Source organism: Cebidichthys violaceus, unplaced genomic scaffold (assembly GCF_023349555.1).
Source record: "Cebidichthys violaceus isolate CVI_PGR_0920_01 unplaced genomic scaffold, fCebVio1.0.p SCAF_6, whole genome shotgun sequence".
In the NCBI taxonomy this organism is placed as follows: Eukaryota; Metazoa; Chordata; class Actinopteri; order Perciformes; family Stichaeidae; genus Cebidichthys; species Cebidichthys violaceus.
In genome coordinates this window covers 11,999,926-12,013,105 of record NW_027176816.1, presented here as the reverse complement: position 1 = coordinate 12,013,105, position 13,180 = coordinate 11,999,926, and the positions used below count along the sequence as shown (strand labels likewise).

Genomic DNA, 13,180 nt, shown 5'->3' with positions numbered 1-13,180 from the left:
ACACTGGGTGCTTGCCATGAGACACAAGTAAGACAAGTGCAAGTCATCAAGATTTGAAAAAGAATGGGACTAAATTCTGTGGATTAGACAGAGAGCAACACCACCACATATGAGAGGAAAACATTTCGACACTTAGCTGTAATGTGACCATAACCTTCAATAGTCAGTCAGTTGGTTTAGAAAGGCAGACTGCAGTTATAGAGGGGATTGTCTTTGAGTGCAGGCCTGGGATCAGCTGTCCTTTGCCTTTTCTTGACACTAGTCATAAATGCATTGGGAATATCCAGCTGACCCAGGAACCCACCAGGATGGTTCAATGAGCACTGAATGTGACTCTGAGTCACCAGTGGCTTTGAGTTATACAGACCTTGAAGGGAGCTGTTCATCATATCAATGTTCTTTAGAAGTGCAAAAGGAGAGCCGCCGTAAGAACTGCATCTAAAATCAGTTTCCACACTCCAAAGAGTACTCCACATATTAAGCTTTGCACTACCGTAACATTGTTGGACTCACAATGGACACTTTTAAAAAAGCAAACAATTGATGCAGCAGAACCAGAGATTACCCACAATGCAACGACCACACACTCCTCTGTGACGTCACCCATTGGTTTGTGGACTATAGTTTCAAAGCCTTGATTTCAGAACTTTGGCCGTCGCCATCTTGTTGTTGTTTTTTTGCAACTAGAAGTTCCACAAGATGGAGGAGCTAATTACAACTGCACGCTGAATAAGTTAAAGGACAAAAACACCGACAAGGTAAAAGGATAACATTTACAACTTTTGACGGTTTACACTGACAGCTTGCAAACCAGCCAGTTTGGCAGGCTATTGCAGATGGCCAGTGGGAGCACGTTAGCGTATAACTAGCATGTTCCTGGATACCTGGCAAGCCACAGTAGATCACCAGCCAGGCGAGCAAATACGTACTACTTCACCAAGCATCCAAGAACTTTCTACATTAAAGTACACTCAGATTTATATTTAATGACAAAATGAGGAATCATTTGCGACTTAGAGGCAGTGCAAGATCTGTAAGAGATCAAGAGATTGTCCATGAAAAAGAGGAGAGGGGGCCTTGAATTTAAAAGAAACCATTTTACAGTGTTGAGTACATCATTTGGAGCAGATTAAAGAGGCTGCGATAAGAAGGTCTGTGATTTTGACTCTGCAGTGCTCAAGCCATTTGTACTTCAAACAGACACCTGGCACCTATTGCTGGAACAGTAAAGAAATGAGTGCCACCAACAGTCTCCAAAGCCTCACTAACTAGAGAGTGATGGAGTCATAATGAAAACACACATATTACATACCTTGGACAGTACAGGCCGGTGGACGTTGAGACAGAGCAGCCAGGCAGTGACCAGCCGCCGGTTCTCCACATCCACCGCATTCACATACAGGAAGCGGCTTCCTGCTCGCCACGGCTGCACCTTCAGCTGGAGCTCCTGCACCGCTGCAGGAGGCAAAACGAAGACACCCTCTGGGTCCACCTACAGAAAAAGAAAAGAGTGAGTTTGGAGATTTCTGATTGGTAGTGTTGTGAAAGTGGGAAAGAGATGATGTATGACGAGAAATAGAGGCATTGACCAAGTGACAGAAAGATAGACATTTTATATGGGGGGGACAGAAAAGGACAGAATTAATGGGAAAATGTGGTTAACAGCCTCAGAGGAAAATAAAGGTGTTCGGATTATAGGAGAGTGGGTGAGAGAAAGGGCGAATGAGGTTTTGGGAAAAGAGAGGGGGCAGACAATGAAATGAGAGAAAGTAGAGGCAGAAAAGTGACAGAGAGACAGAAGGATGTGAGAATGAGATTCACTGTGTGGCTCCTTTTCAATCTGTCGAGAAAAGCAAAGCTATTCTCTGGCGGTGAGCTTTATCCGCTTTTATAAGACTCCTCCGATGCATTCCACAGTGAGCTAACCTGCCGAGAGTCAGATCAAAGCGGGCGCTGATGCATACGGTGAAATATTTTTTTTTTTTTTTAAACATCTGTCGCTCCTTCAGTCTGTATGCCATTTCTTCATGGAGAGAACGTTCGGGTCACACTGTATGCACCCATGGTGAATATGACAGTCCATCACTTTTTTTCTTTTTAAATGAGTGAGTAATATACAATGCCCTTTAACTGCAACTCTTTATAAAAAGCATTGTCAAACTCTCTTCCCTCTTTTACCCAGTTAGGAAATTATCTTAAAATAGAGGGCAATCTGACACTCCGGGAACATATTTTCATACGTTCAGGGAGCATACAACCATTGCAAATTTTTCAACTGTGTCAAATTGTGCCCCGACATACGATATATAAATGCAGGAAGCAATAGAGAACCGAATAAAATGAAATGAAAAGAGCCATTATGCTGTCAATCCGCATTTGTACATTCCTGATAATGACTTGAATCTTAACCTGGAGTTATTACAAAAGAGACTGTTGATGTCCCATTGTTTCCTGCTGCTAAGAGAGAACAATTTGCATGAAATCATTTTTGGATCTGCGGGTTGAATATTGCAAAGACAGAAATGAATATGTCAAGAACAAAGCTCTCAACTTCTTATTAGAGAAGGAAGATTCAAGGTATGATTTGAGCTGTTTTGATTCCACTTCTTTTCTTTCTCTGTATGTTCCTTCCCATTCGTGTCAACCGTGTTCAGTTCAAAATCTGAAGCAATTTAAAAAGGGAAGGCAAAAGTGTATTGCGCCAATGCCTCATCTTAGATTAAACACAGGAATAAGGATTAATGGGGAGAATGTACATTTGTTCTAAACACTTGGCTCAACACCTTAAACCAATACTACTGTTGGTTGTCTTGATTGCTCGTCAAAATGCAATCAGACGTGATCCTGAAAAGATCGAAAAATAATTTGACTAAATCCAAAATGACCCAAATACAGAAACAAAACCCAATTATTCACCTCCACCACCAATTAACATGCAGCTAGCATAAAAAAGAGCAGCTATACATGCCACATACGCACTCTCCATCTGCCTCAAAAATAATTTTCTACTGCAATGGTTGTGAGGCTCACAAGATTGGAGCTGGTTGAGGGTCTGCTTGGATCTTCTTGGGTATTAGACATATCAATACACAGATGTACAATGCAACAAGACCCTCTCTGACTCTGAATTTGGACCTGGCGGGACAAAAGTGTTTAGTTACTCTTGAAGATGTGTACCTCGATCTCCTGAGGGTGTGATGAGAAACATTTGACCTTGCGAACGGCCTGCTTCCCCCTCAGCACCAGGGATTGACAGCTCCGCTGGCCAGTCACACAGCTGACATCCACCCGCTCCAAGAAATGCACGTAAATCTGCCATATCTGGGAGGGCGCCGCCATCCACTTATCACTACAGACAAAATCATCATCAGAAACAATTAAGCTAAGGCCCCCTTGAGACGCAGCAGGATCAGCATGAAGTCTGAGATGAGGAGGGCTGATCTACGCCTGTGCGAGCATTTTAAAAAGCAGCAACATCATCATCATCATCATCATCATCATCATCATAATCACCCTCTCACTGCTGTGAAGAAGGGAATTCAGTCTCAGCGGCCCTATAGCTGAATAAGAGAGCTGTGAGTGGGAGGCAATGCAGTCACCTACTCAGCCCCTGCTCTGTGACAACCGCACTAGAGCATTTGGAGATATTTGGAATGGAATTCAAGGGTTTCTGGAAGACATGATATCACCTGTGTTGGATTGAAGCTGCTAATAAGCAATATTTTCAGATGATTTTCAGCATTTTTACATGTTTTAGCTGCCATGCTACAAAGATTCACAATGGATTGCATTGGGTTTCGCCGTAAGGCTTTATTTTATGGCAAATTCTTTCATAATGAATAATTTCAAAAACATTTCCTCAAAACAAGGCTGGTTTATTAACACCAGAAAGATTCACAACTGCCCTGGGCCCCAAACCTCAAACCTCACAGGTTCACTGCATGTAGGTTGGTTTGGGTAATTTGATATAAAATATCAAACCTCCTTTATTAGTTAATCTATTTGCTATGTCTTGTAGAGGTGGGAAAGATGTGTCAAAACAAGCTTCTTTTAACTCCTCCTATATTATTTGAATTTGTATTGAGCTCACATCCGAATATACTTCATATTTCTGAATAACTTTGTGTTTAATCTACTTACTGCACATTAATTGACACACAGAAAAGCGTAGAGACAGGTCGTATTATTCCAACACAGGAGGACTGGATGAGCACAGTGTCTAGGCATTTAATGAAGCTGCCATGTGCAGTCTGCAATGTGTACTATATTTAAAATAAAATGTTCTTGTTATTGAGTCAGTTTCCTGTACAGATTTGTGTATGACTTTGATTTGGCAATCAGAATATCTCATTCTAAACAAATTAAAGGTGCCCTGTGGAGTTTCTGACCACTAGTTGCTGTTATCGCTGCCAGGAGAATCATGCAATCACTCGTGCGTGTACATGCGTTCATGCATGTGTACGCATGTGAGTGTGCACCTTTGTGTCTGTCCACGGCTAACCTCACATTCAGCAAACTGCACAATATTTTGGGTGGCCAGTTGTGGCGGCATGCCCAAGGACCTACCGTGGTGTGATGCCTGTGTTATACTGCCATTGACTATTTGCTGCCTCCTCACTCACTACACTTAACCATTCCCCTAGCCAGTGATAACAAGTGATAACACAGCAGAGTGCATTGCCAGCCCCCAGCCGCTGCTATGGCCCAGAGACACGGTGGAGTGTCTCTGCTCACTTTAATTGTTTTGGATGTTTGGCTATCAGCTACCTGAACTACCACTACACACACTGCTGAGTACCTAGCCGCCACTCAGTCGCTGCTAAGGTGGCAGACAGCTAGATGAATTTATTTTTGTTTTTGGCAAGGCTAAATAACTTGTATTATACAACAGCTTTGAGCCGATTGTCTGCAATCATCGCTGCATGTTTCTGAATTTGAATGGTTTATTTTAAGACTGTCTAGATTGGGGCTTAGCCACTTGTGGGTTGTATTAATTCAATCACACTATACAGACACGGTCATTGCAGACACACCTGGCAGAGATCTGCACTCTATTGCAGTCCAAAATAGAATGCTTCTTCAGGCTAAGTTGTGTGTATGCGTGTGTATATATGTGTGTGTGTTTGTGTTCACTGTGTATTAAATAATACATACGTGAAAACCATCACAAAGAACATTTTTATATGTGGACTGGGACTCCCTGGCACTTTCAAGTACACGTCCTGAGGCTCCCCTGGCGCCTAGACAGATTCAGAGTAAAGAAAGATTTTAAATCGGAGGGGGAAAGGCAGAAACATAAAGAAACCTCACATTAGAACTTTACAGTGCATGGCATGGTCTAAGTAAATGCCTTTTTGTGTATTGTGTTGACATGTGAGCTAGAATAAAGTGATTTCCCTCTGAACAGGAAATGGAGTGAAACACTTCTGCTAATATATTAGTGTGGGATATTGTAGCAGTGTCAGGAAAATGGAAGAAAAATTATGTAATTCTCTCACAAGCATCCTTGTCTGGCAGATGATGTTAGGGTCACTGCAGCGTACGGAAATGTGAGTCCTGACATCTGGGTCTCCAACTGGTTGAAAAAAATGGTTAGTATACCGATGGTAAATATCTGAACAAGACGTTGTATCTAAGCAGTGTGAAGCAGTTATAAATGATATCAGTTTTAAACACTGATTTTAAGGACAAGTTGCATGTGATATATTTTATCCTTACATGCGTATTTACATATAAATATGTGCATATGTGCTGTACAAGCTGTGCTATTTTCTTCATATTATTAATTTTATTTTTTCTTGCTTTTCATTTCCTACTCTATTTCCAGATGCCTCCCTGTTGCTATTACCTCTTTTTGTGATAGAAATTGCATTTTATTGTAAGATTGTTTTTGTTGATATTTTAGTAAAAAAAACACAATGAAGTGAAGGCAGCATACATTATTCATCCCCATCCACCTTGCATACTATTTATGCAGGAGTGTGCGCACATTTATGTTTCTGCTCTTCCTGGAAGATAAGCCGGTGAACCTGCTGATGATGTATGCATGTGAAACTAATACTAAAAATGCAATCATATTTAAATAAATAAGAGGCAATACATGTTACACAAAACTATCCAAGCTAAACTCAGGGATTAAGTGCGTAAACTGTGGGACTGATGGGGCAATGGCTGATGGGAGATGTCTGTGGTAGGGTTATGACTATGCACCACCTGTTGGATCATTCCAGGGCGGCAGGCGGATGGCTTTCTTGAGGAAGCAGAGCTCGGGATGGTATAGCCGGAACGTTTGGTCAACAACGTGAGGTGTCGGCTCCACGTTCACCTGGCAGATGGCCATCGGCTTGCCGTCTTCTGCTTTGAATGCAACCTGTGGAGGGAAGGTTGAAAGTCAGCAGTATCAGCAGCATGCCACTTCCCTACAATAAAACAGTATGTACATCTTCACAGGTGTTAAGAGGTGCAATGTAAGATAATTATAGCTTATTATAACTTTGCTCTTATTAATTAGTTTTGTAATTGCAACAATAAAGTCAACAGAGCGAAGTAATGAGCAGTCAGACATGTTTTGCCAGATTATTTAACACCTTAATTTTGGACCCTAGACCGATTTTTAGGCCCTCAGCTCGAAAATAGCATATCCATACGATGAGTGTAGCGTTGCAACTGTAAAGGCTATTTTAATACTTTTGGTATTAAAATAACCCTCACACTTGTGAGATGTGTTGATATGTGTAAATATCAGTATATATGTTACTGGTTAAGAGTAGATTAAGATGGCACACAGCACAAATTGAAAATTCTAATTTTCGAATGGAAAAAAAAGCAATTTCAGTATATTTCTTTATTAGAAATCATGTAGGTCCAAGCTTTCCAGCTCTCCCAGATCATAGAACTATATGTTGAGGGTCTCTAAACAAATTTTTACTTTGATAAAGTGAAGCTTTATCTAGTACATCTTGATCTAGTACGGAGAGGTCAAACGAGGTCAACCAAAATGTAATTTTGTTCCAGCTGTTTCATTGTAATTTTATATACTATATAATTATATATTTCACTTCTTTTATCACTAATAGTGTTCAATCTATCCATATACAGCAGTTTGGCATCATTTTGAGAGCCTGGATCCTCTCTGAGACTGTTAATGTTTGTCATCCATGGGATTTTATCGACTGAATTCCATTTTTTTTTTCTTCCAGAGCCTTAAAGCCTGTGTGAAGGGCCGATTTGACCCAATGAACGTTCCATAGACGAGTCACAGCCTGCTCTGTTGAAACAACCTAACGTGACTTTGAATGACAGAATCCGTTAGCAAATCATAAAATAAAAACTACCTGAGTGTCAAATTTCTCAAATCCGATTTGCTGAGACGTATAACCCTGCCCCTTCCGCTAGCAGGCACACGAGGCACACGACGGCATTGAATTCACACTGAGACGGATGAGCTGCGCAGATAGATACTAAACATGAACGGATTCTTTTTTTTTTTTGCTGCAGAACATCTCAAAGTAAGGAGCTGGTTTATGATGTGATCGATTATGCGGATTATGACGATGGCTTTGTTTTGTAAGTAAAACTGCGAGGCTGTGTCGTAGCGGAATGTGGAAAAATGGCTGCTACCGTCTGGTCTCTGGAGCTAACGGGTGTTAGCATTGAATTCATTTTTCAAAACGTTATTGGCATAAATGTGGCGAGTGGGACTGCCTAGGGGGCGCTATATCGATTGTGTTACTTGGTATTATACGTAGCTTTGTCATATGTTGTGTTTGGAGTGTGTACAAACAGCTGAGATGACTTTGTAGCGCAGGAGCTGCAGTTTGAGCAGGTATGCGGGATCATTAGGGCCCGAGCACCGACGAAGTCGGGCGAAGGCCCTATTGTAATTCAAAGAATTATTATTAGGGCCCGAGCACCGACGAAGTCGGGCGAAGGCCCTATTGTAATTCAAAGAATTATTATTATTAGGGCCCGAGCCACCGACAACGTCGGGCCAGCGAAGGCCCTATTGAAATTGTATGGGTTATTATGATTTTTATTTTTACACTTTGGGGGCATTTTTGGGATACTTGCCATGCATGAAAACTCACCAAATTTTGCAGACTTGTCAGGTCTGGCGAAAATAGCCATCTGACATAGGTTGCATATTTCAGTGTAAAAAAATGGCTCTCTAGCGCCCCCTACAAGTCGGACCGGCGACGCCCCTCGGCCAGTATGTCCGATTTACTTGAAATTCGACACACATGTCCAGATCCACTAGCTCTACAAAAAAGCCTCACAGACCCCTAAGGTCCGCCTACCTAGATTTTCCGCCATCTTGAATTTTGTGAAAAACACATTTTTGAGAACTCCTCCTACACACTTGGTCCAATTGCTACCAAATTATTCTGTGGATCATTATTGGATCAAGGTCACATGAAGTTATCAAAAGCTTGTTGATATCTTAAAGCGTTTAGAAGATACGGACCAATGAACTTCTTGGGGCGTGGCTTGTTTTTCAATACACATAACTTCTCAACCGTGTATCCTAAAATCACCAAATTTGCAGTATATGTGCATATTGCATGGTGGAACATACCCTGCAATTTTCATTCCATTCAACCCATAGAGGGCGCTACAGTAATTCACTCAATTTCAGTTTTTTGGTGATTTTTCGCATTTTCAGCCTTTGTATTTGAACAAACTCCTCCTAGAGAATTCATGCGATCGACTTCAAATTTGGTCGGGATGCTCTTAAGACCTTTGTGATGAAAAGTTATCAAAAGCTAGAGTTTTCATCAAAGAACCTTGACGTGGCGGGGCGGCCATTTTGCCTCATTGGCCGGGAAGAAAGAAGTTGTTATAACTCCAAGGTACATTATTCAATCTGCACGAAATTTCTTATGCATGATGCTACTTCAACTCTTAGCACATTTCAATTGAAAAATGTTCAATAACTCATAGTGCCACCTACTGGCAAAAGGAAATGTCATATTTTATACTTTTATTTACTCCTCCTAACCAGTTCACCAGATCAGTCTGAAATTTTGTAAAGATAGTCTTAACACGTTGATGATGCACCATCATGAATATTGGGAGTTTTCGTTGAATGCTGTTGCCGCGGCAACGCATCATTCGCCATGAAAAAGTAGGCTGATGGATCAGTGGCTTGCGATGCTCAAAAACTCATGGAACTTTATACATGTGTTATAGGTAATGGGAGGACATATTTTATATGGGTGTTTGGCTAGCGCCCCCTACAATATTTCAAAAGAGCAGCCCCAGCGCTACGTTTGAGGTACCTGTATGAAACTTGGTAGGATTATGTATCTCAGAGAGACTTACAAATAAGTCTCTTGGGACCATGCTCTAAACCGTACCGGAAGTCGGCCATTTTGATTTTTGTGTAATTTTTCAATGGATTTAGGCTCATTTCTAGTCGCTATACTTTAACGAACTCCTCCTAGGCACTTTGTCGGATCCACTTCAAATTTGGTCGGTACAGTCTCAAGACCTTTGTGATTAAAAGTTATCAAAAGCTTTACGTTTGACGGAATGGCTTAGCCGTAGCGGGCGGCTACTTTACGTGACTCCCCATGAAAAAAGCTGATGTAACTCAGCCGGACTTGTTCCAAACACTCCTAAACTTCCCATGCTTGATAACACTCATGGCCTGAGGATGGCGGGAGGAGGCGAGGGCCCGTTCATCGCTGATTGCAGCTTTAATTATTATTATTTCTCCCCTAAAATCGCATTTTTCAGGGCTTTATCATACTCAAAAACTCCCCAAATTTGGCAGGCGGATCAGGACTGCGTGAAAATTTGAGATTTTATGGGTTGCATGCTCATGTATCACAAAATGGCTCACTAGCGCCCCCTACAGTTTCACAGGCCACGGCCTTCACCCAACATGTCTGATTAACATGAACTTTGACACACATATTCAGCTCCATCTGCTCTACAATCATTACACTCAATTTTTTTAGCTCCGCCCATTCAGATTTCCACCATTTTCATTTTTGTGAAAAACACATTTTTGCAAACTGCTCCTAAACGCTGTGTCAGATTGCTACCAAATTTGCTGTGGATCATTATTCATTCAATTTCATCAAACCCCCCCCCAAAGTTTTTTGATAACTTATCGCGTTATCAAGTTATGGGCCAATTAACTTATCAGGGGCGTGGCTCTGTACATCAATCAACCTCACTTTAAAACCATTGTGCCTATCATCACAAAATTTGAGACAAATGTCCACATAGCAATCTGTAACATACCCTCACATTTTCATTTCCTTCAGCCACTAGGGGACGCTACAGTAGTTAGCTCTTTTTGGCCATTTTCCCCGTTTTCAGGCTTTGTATTTTCACGAACTCCTCCTACAGTATTTATGCAATCGGCTTCAAATTTATCAAAATCATGAGTTTTCATGCAACAACCTTGGCGTGGCGTGGCATCCATTTTGGTCAATTTTTCATGAAAATTGAAGTTGTTGTAACTCCAAGGTACATTGTCAAATCTGCCCAAAATTTCTTATGCAGGATGCTAGTCCAGGCCTAAAAACATTCCCATGCCTCAATTTTCACATAATCATAGCGCCACCTACGGGCAAAGGGAAATGACAAGTTTTACACTTTGATGTACTCCGCCTAGCCATTTCACCAGATCAACCTCACATTCTAGAAAGAAAGCCTTTAGACATTGATGATAGTTCATCATGAATATTGTGAGGTTTCGTATAACTCTGTTGCTGTGGCAACGCTTTGTTCGCCATGAAAAAGCAAGCTGATTTTTCTGTGATTTGGAATACTCAAAAACTCATGAAACTTTGTACATATGTCGTAGGTGATGAAATTAAAGATCTCATGTGGATTTTTGGCTTGGTCGTTATAAATTGTCTCGATAGCGCCCCCTGCAGATTTTCAACAAAGCAACCCCAGCGCCTCGTTTAACCTACATGTATGAAATTTGGTTGGCACATGTATCCTATGGAGACTTACAAAAAAGTCTCTTGGGACCATGCTCTAAAATCAACCAAAAGTCGTCCATTTTGATTTTTATGTGAATTTTCCCTCGATTTCTGGTTGCTATACTTTAACGAACTCCTCTTAGGGACTTTGTCAGAGCCACTTCACATTTGGACAGTACAATCCAAAGACCTTTGTGATTAAAAGTTATCAAAAGCTTTATGTTTGATGGAATGGCGTAGCTGTGGCGTGGCGTTCATTTTATGAGACTCCCATTAAACTACGTTTTCAGGCTTTGTATTTTGACAAACTCCTCCTACAGAGTTTATGCGATCAACATCAAATTTGGTCAGGACAATTTAAAGACCTTTGTGATGAAAATGTATCAAAATGGTGAGTTTTCATTGAACAACCTTGACATGGCGTGCGCCCACTTCGCTCACATTTTGTGCCATTCGCTATGAAAGAGGGAGTTGTTGTAACTCAGAGGTACATTGTCCAATCTGCCCAAAATTTGTTATGCATAATGCTATTTCAGGCTTGAGCACATTTCCATGCCAAAATGTTCTCAAAGTCATAGCGCCACCTACTGGCAAAAGGAAATGATACGTTTTATACTTTGATGTACTCCTCCTAGCCAGTTGATCTGATGGACCTCACATTTTCTGAGGAAAGCCTTGAAACATTGATGATACTTCATCATGAATTTTGTGAGTTTTCATTAAAATATGTTGCCATGGCAACGCATTATTCACCGTGAAATGGAAGCTCAGTTTTCTGTGGCTTAGGATGAACAAATAGTCATGGAACTTTGCACATGTGTCAAAGGTGATAAACATAAATAACTAATATGGGGTTTTGCCTTTTCTTTTAGAAATTGCCTTGACAGCGCCCCCTACCAATATTCAAAAGAGCAGCCCCAGCGGTACATTTCACCTAGATGTATGAAATTTAGTAGACACATGTATCACATTGAGACTTAAAAAAAGTCTCCTGAGACTATGCTCTGAATTATACTGGAAGTCTGCTATTTTGATTTTTGGTTGAATTTTCCATTAATTTTTGACCATTTCTAGGCGCTATACTTTAACGAACTCCTCCTAGGGAATTTTGCGGATCCAATTCAAATTTGGTCAGTACTATCTAAAGACCTTTGTGATTAAAAGTTATCAAATTCTTTACGTTTGATTGAATGGTGTAGCCGTGGCGTGGCGGCCATTTTAAGTGACTCCCCATGAAACAGCAAGCTGATGTATCTCCACTGGACTTGTTCAAATCTGTCCCAAACTTGCCATGCTTGATACCAGTTATGGCCTGAGGATGTCTACAAGCCAATTTTCCATATAAGTCAAAGCGCCACCTCATGGCGAAAGGAAATCTGCGTTATTTGACAAACAATATCCGATTCACATGTAATTTACATGATGTTGTCTACACTTGATATAGACCCTAAAAGAGCACTTGTTGTAGAGCAACATAATGCATGTTTGCATGTGTTCTCTAGTGCCACATAGTGGATTCAGGAACTAGTAGAATATTGGTGTAGCCCTTGTTAAAAAATAATTCAGACATCAGGATATAAATAGTTTTCTAAAACCAAGTTAAAACTGTACAAGTATGGGTAAAAATAGATATGGGTGGATAAAATGTATTTCAATAAGAGACTCATAAGCTTTACAGTTCAAAAGTTGCAGTTCATGCAAATGAGCAGAGTTTGTTTGATAAGTACATGATTCAGAACGTGTGTTCTCCCTAACAGCCTAACTTGTGTAGCAGTATGATATGTCAATCTTTGTTTTGACTTTGTTTAATTGGCTTGTCCTGAAACTAACAGCCAATCCAAGCCCATTCTCATGTAGAGGGGTGGGGCTTAGTCGTATGCGGCCAGGTTCAGTGTGTTGGAGAAATGGAGAAGCGAATTATCACCATCAAGTGAATAGTGACTATTGTGAGAGTGCAATAATGTTCATAAGTTAATGGCTGACGACCAGTTATCCTATGGTTTGGACTGTTGTGATGTACAAGAGGTAAATACGAGTTTGTGAATTGTTTTCTATATTGTGACTAAATGTTATAGTGTAAAACAAGTTGTGTTACTAATCGCGATTAGCCGTTAGCATTAGCATAATAACCGTTAGCTTTGCTTTCATACTGTTAGCTGTGCTTTTATACTGTCAGCTGTGCATTTGAAACCAGTTGTTAAGCCCCAGCCTATTTTTAGGCCTCAGCTCGAAAATAG

At 40.8% G+C, this 13,180-nt stretch overlaps 1 protein-coding gene across 1 annotated transcript in view; it reads right to left on the bottom strand.

Annotated features, from left to right (window-relative positions):
• The window catches only part of nphp4 (nephronophthisis 4), a 172,664-nt gene that overhangs the window by 4,293 nt on the left and 155,191 nt on the right, over positions 1 to 13,180 (bottom strand). Inside the window, exons 23-27 of the mRNA XM_068733608.1 lie at positions 6,214 to 6,370; positions 5,499 to 5,575; positions 5,155 to 5,240; positions 3,178 to 3,349; positions 1,313 to 1,492 (exon numbers count right to left, since the gene is read on the bottom strand). Coding sequence (XP_068589709.1) covers positions 1,313 to 1,492; positions 3,178 to 3,349; positions 5,155 to 5,240; positions 5,499 to 5,575; positions 6,214 to 6,370 — 672 coding nt within the window. The remainder of the gene's footprint in view (positions 1 to 1,312; positions 1,493 to 3,177; positions 3,350 to 5,154; positions 5,241 to 5,498; positions 5,576 to 6,213; positions 6,371 to 13,180) is intronic.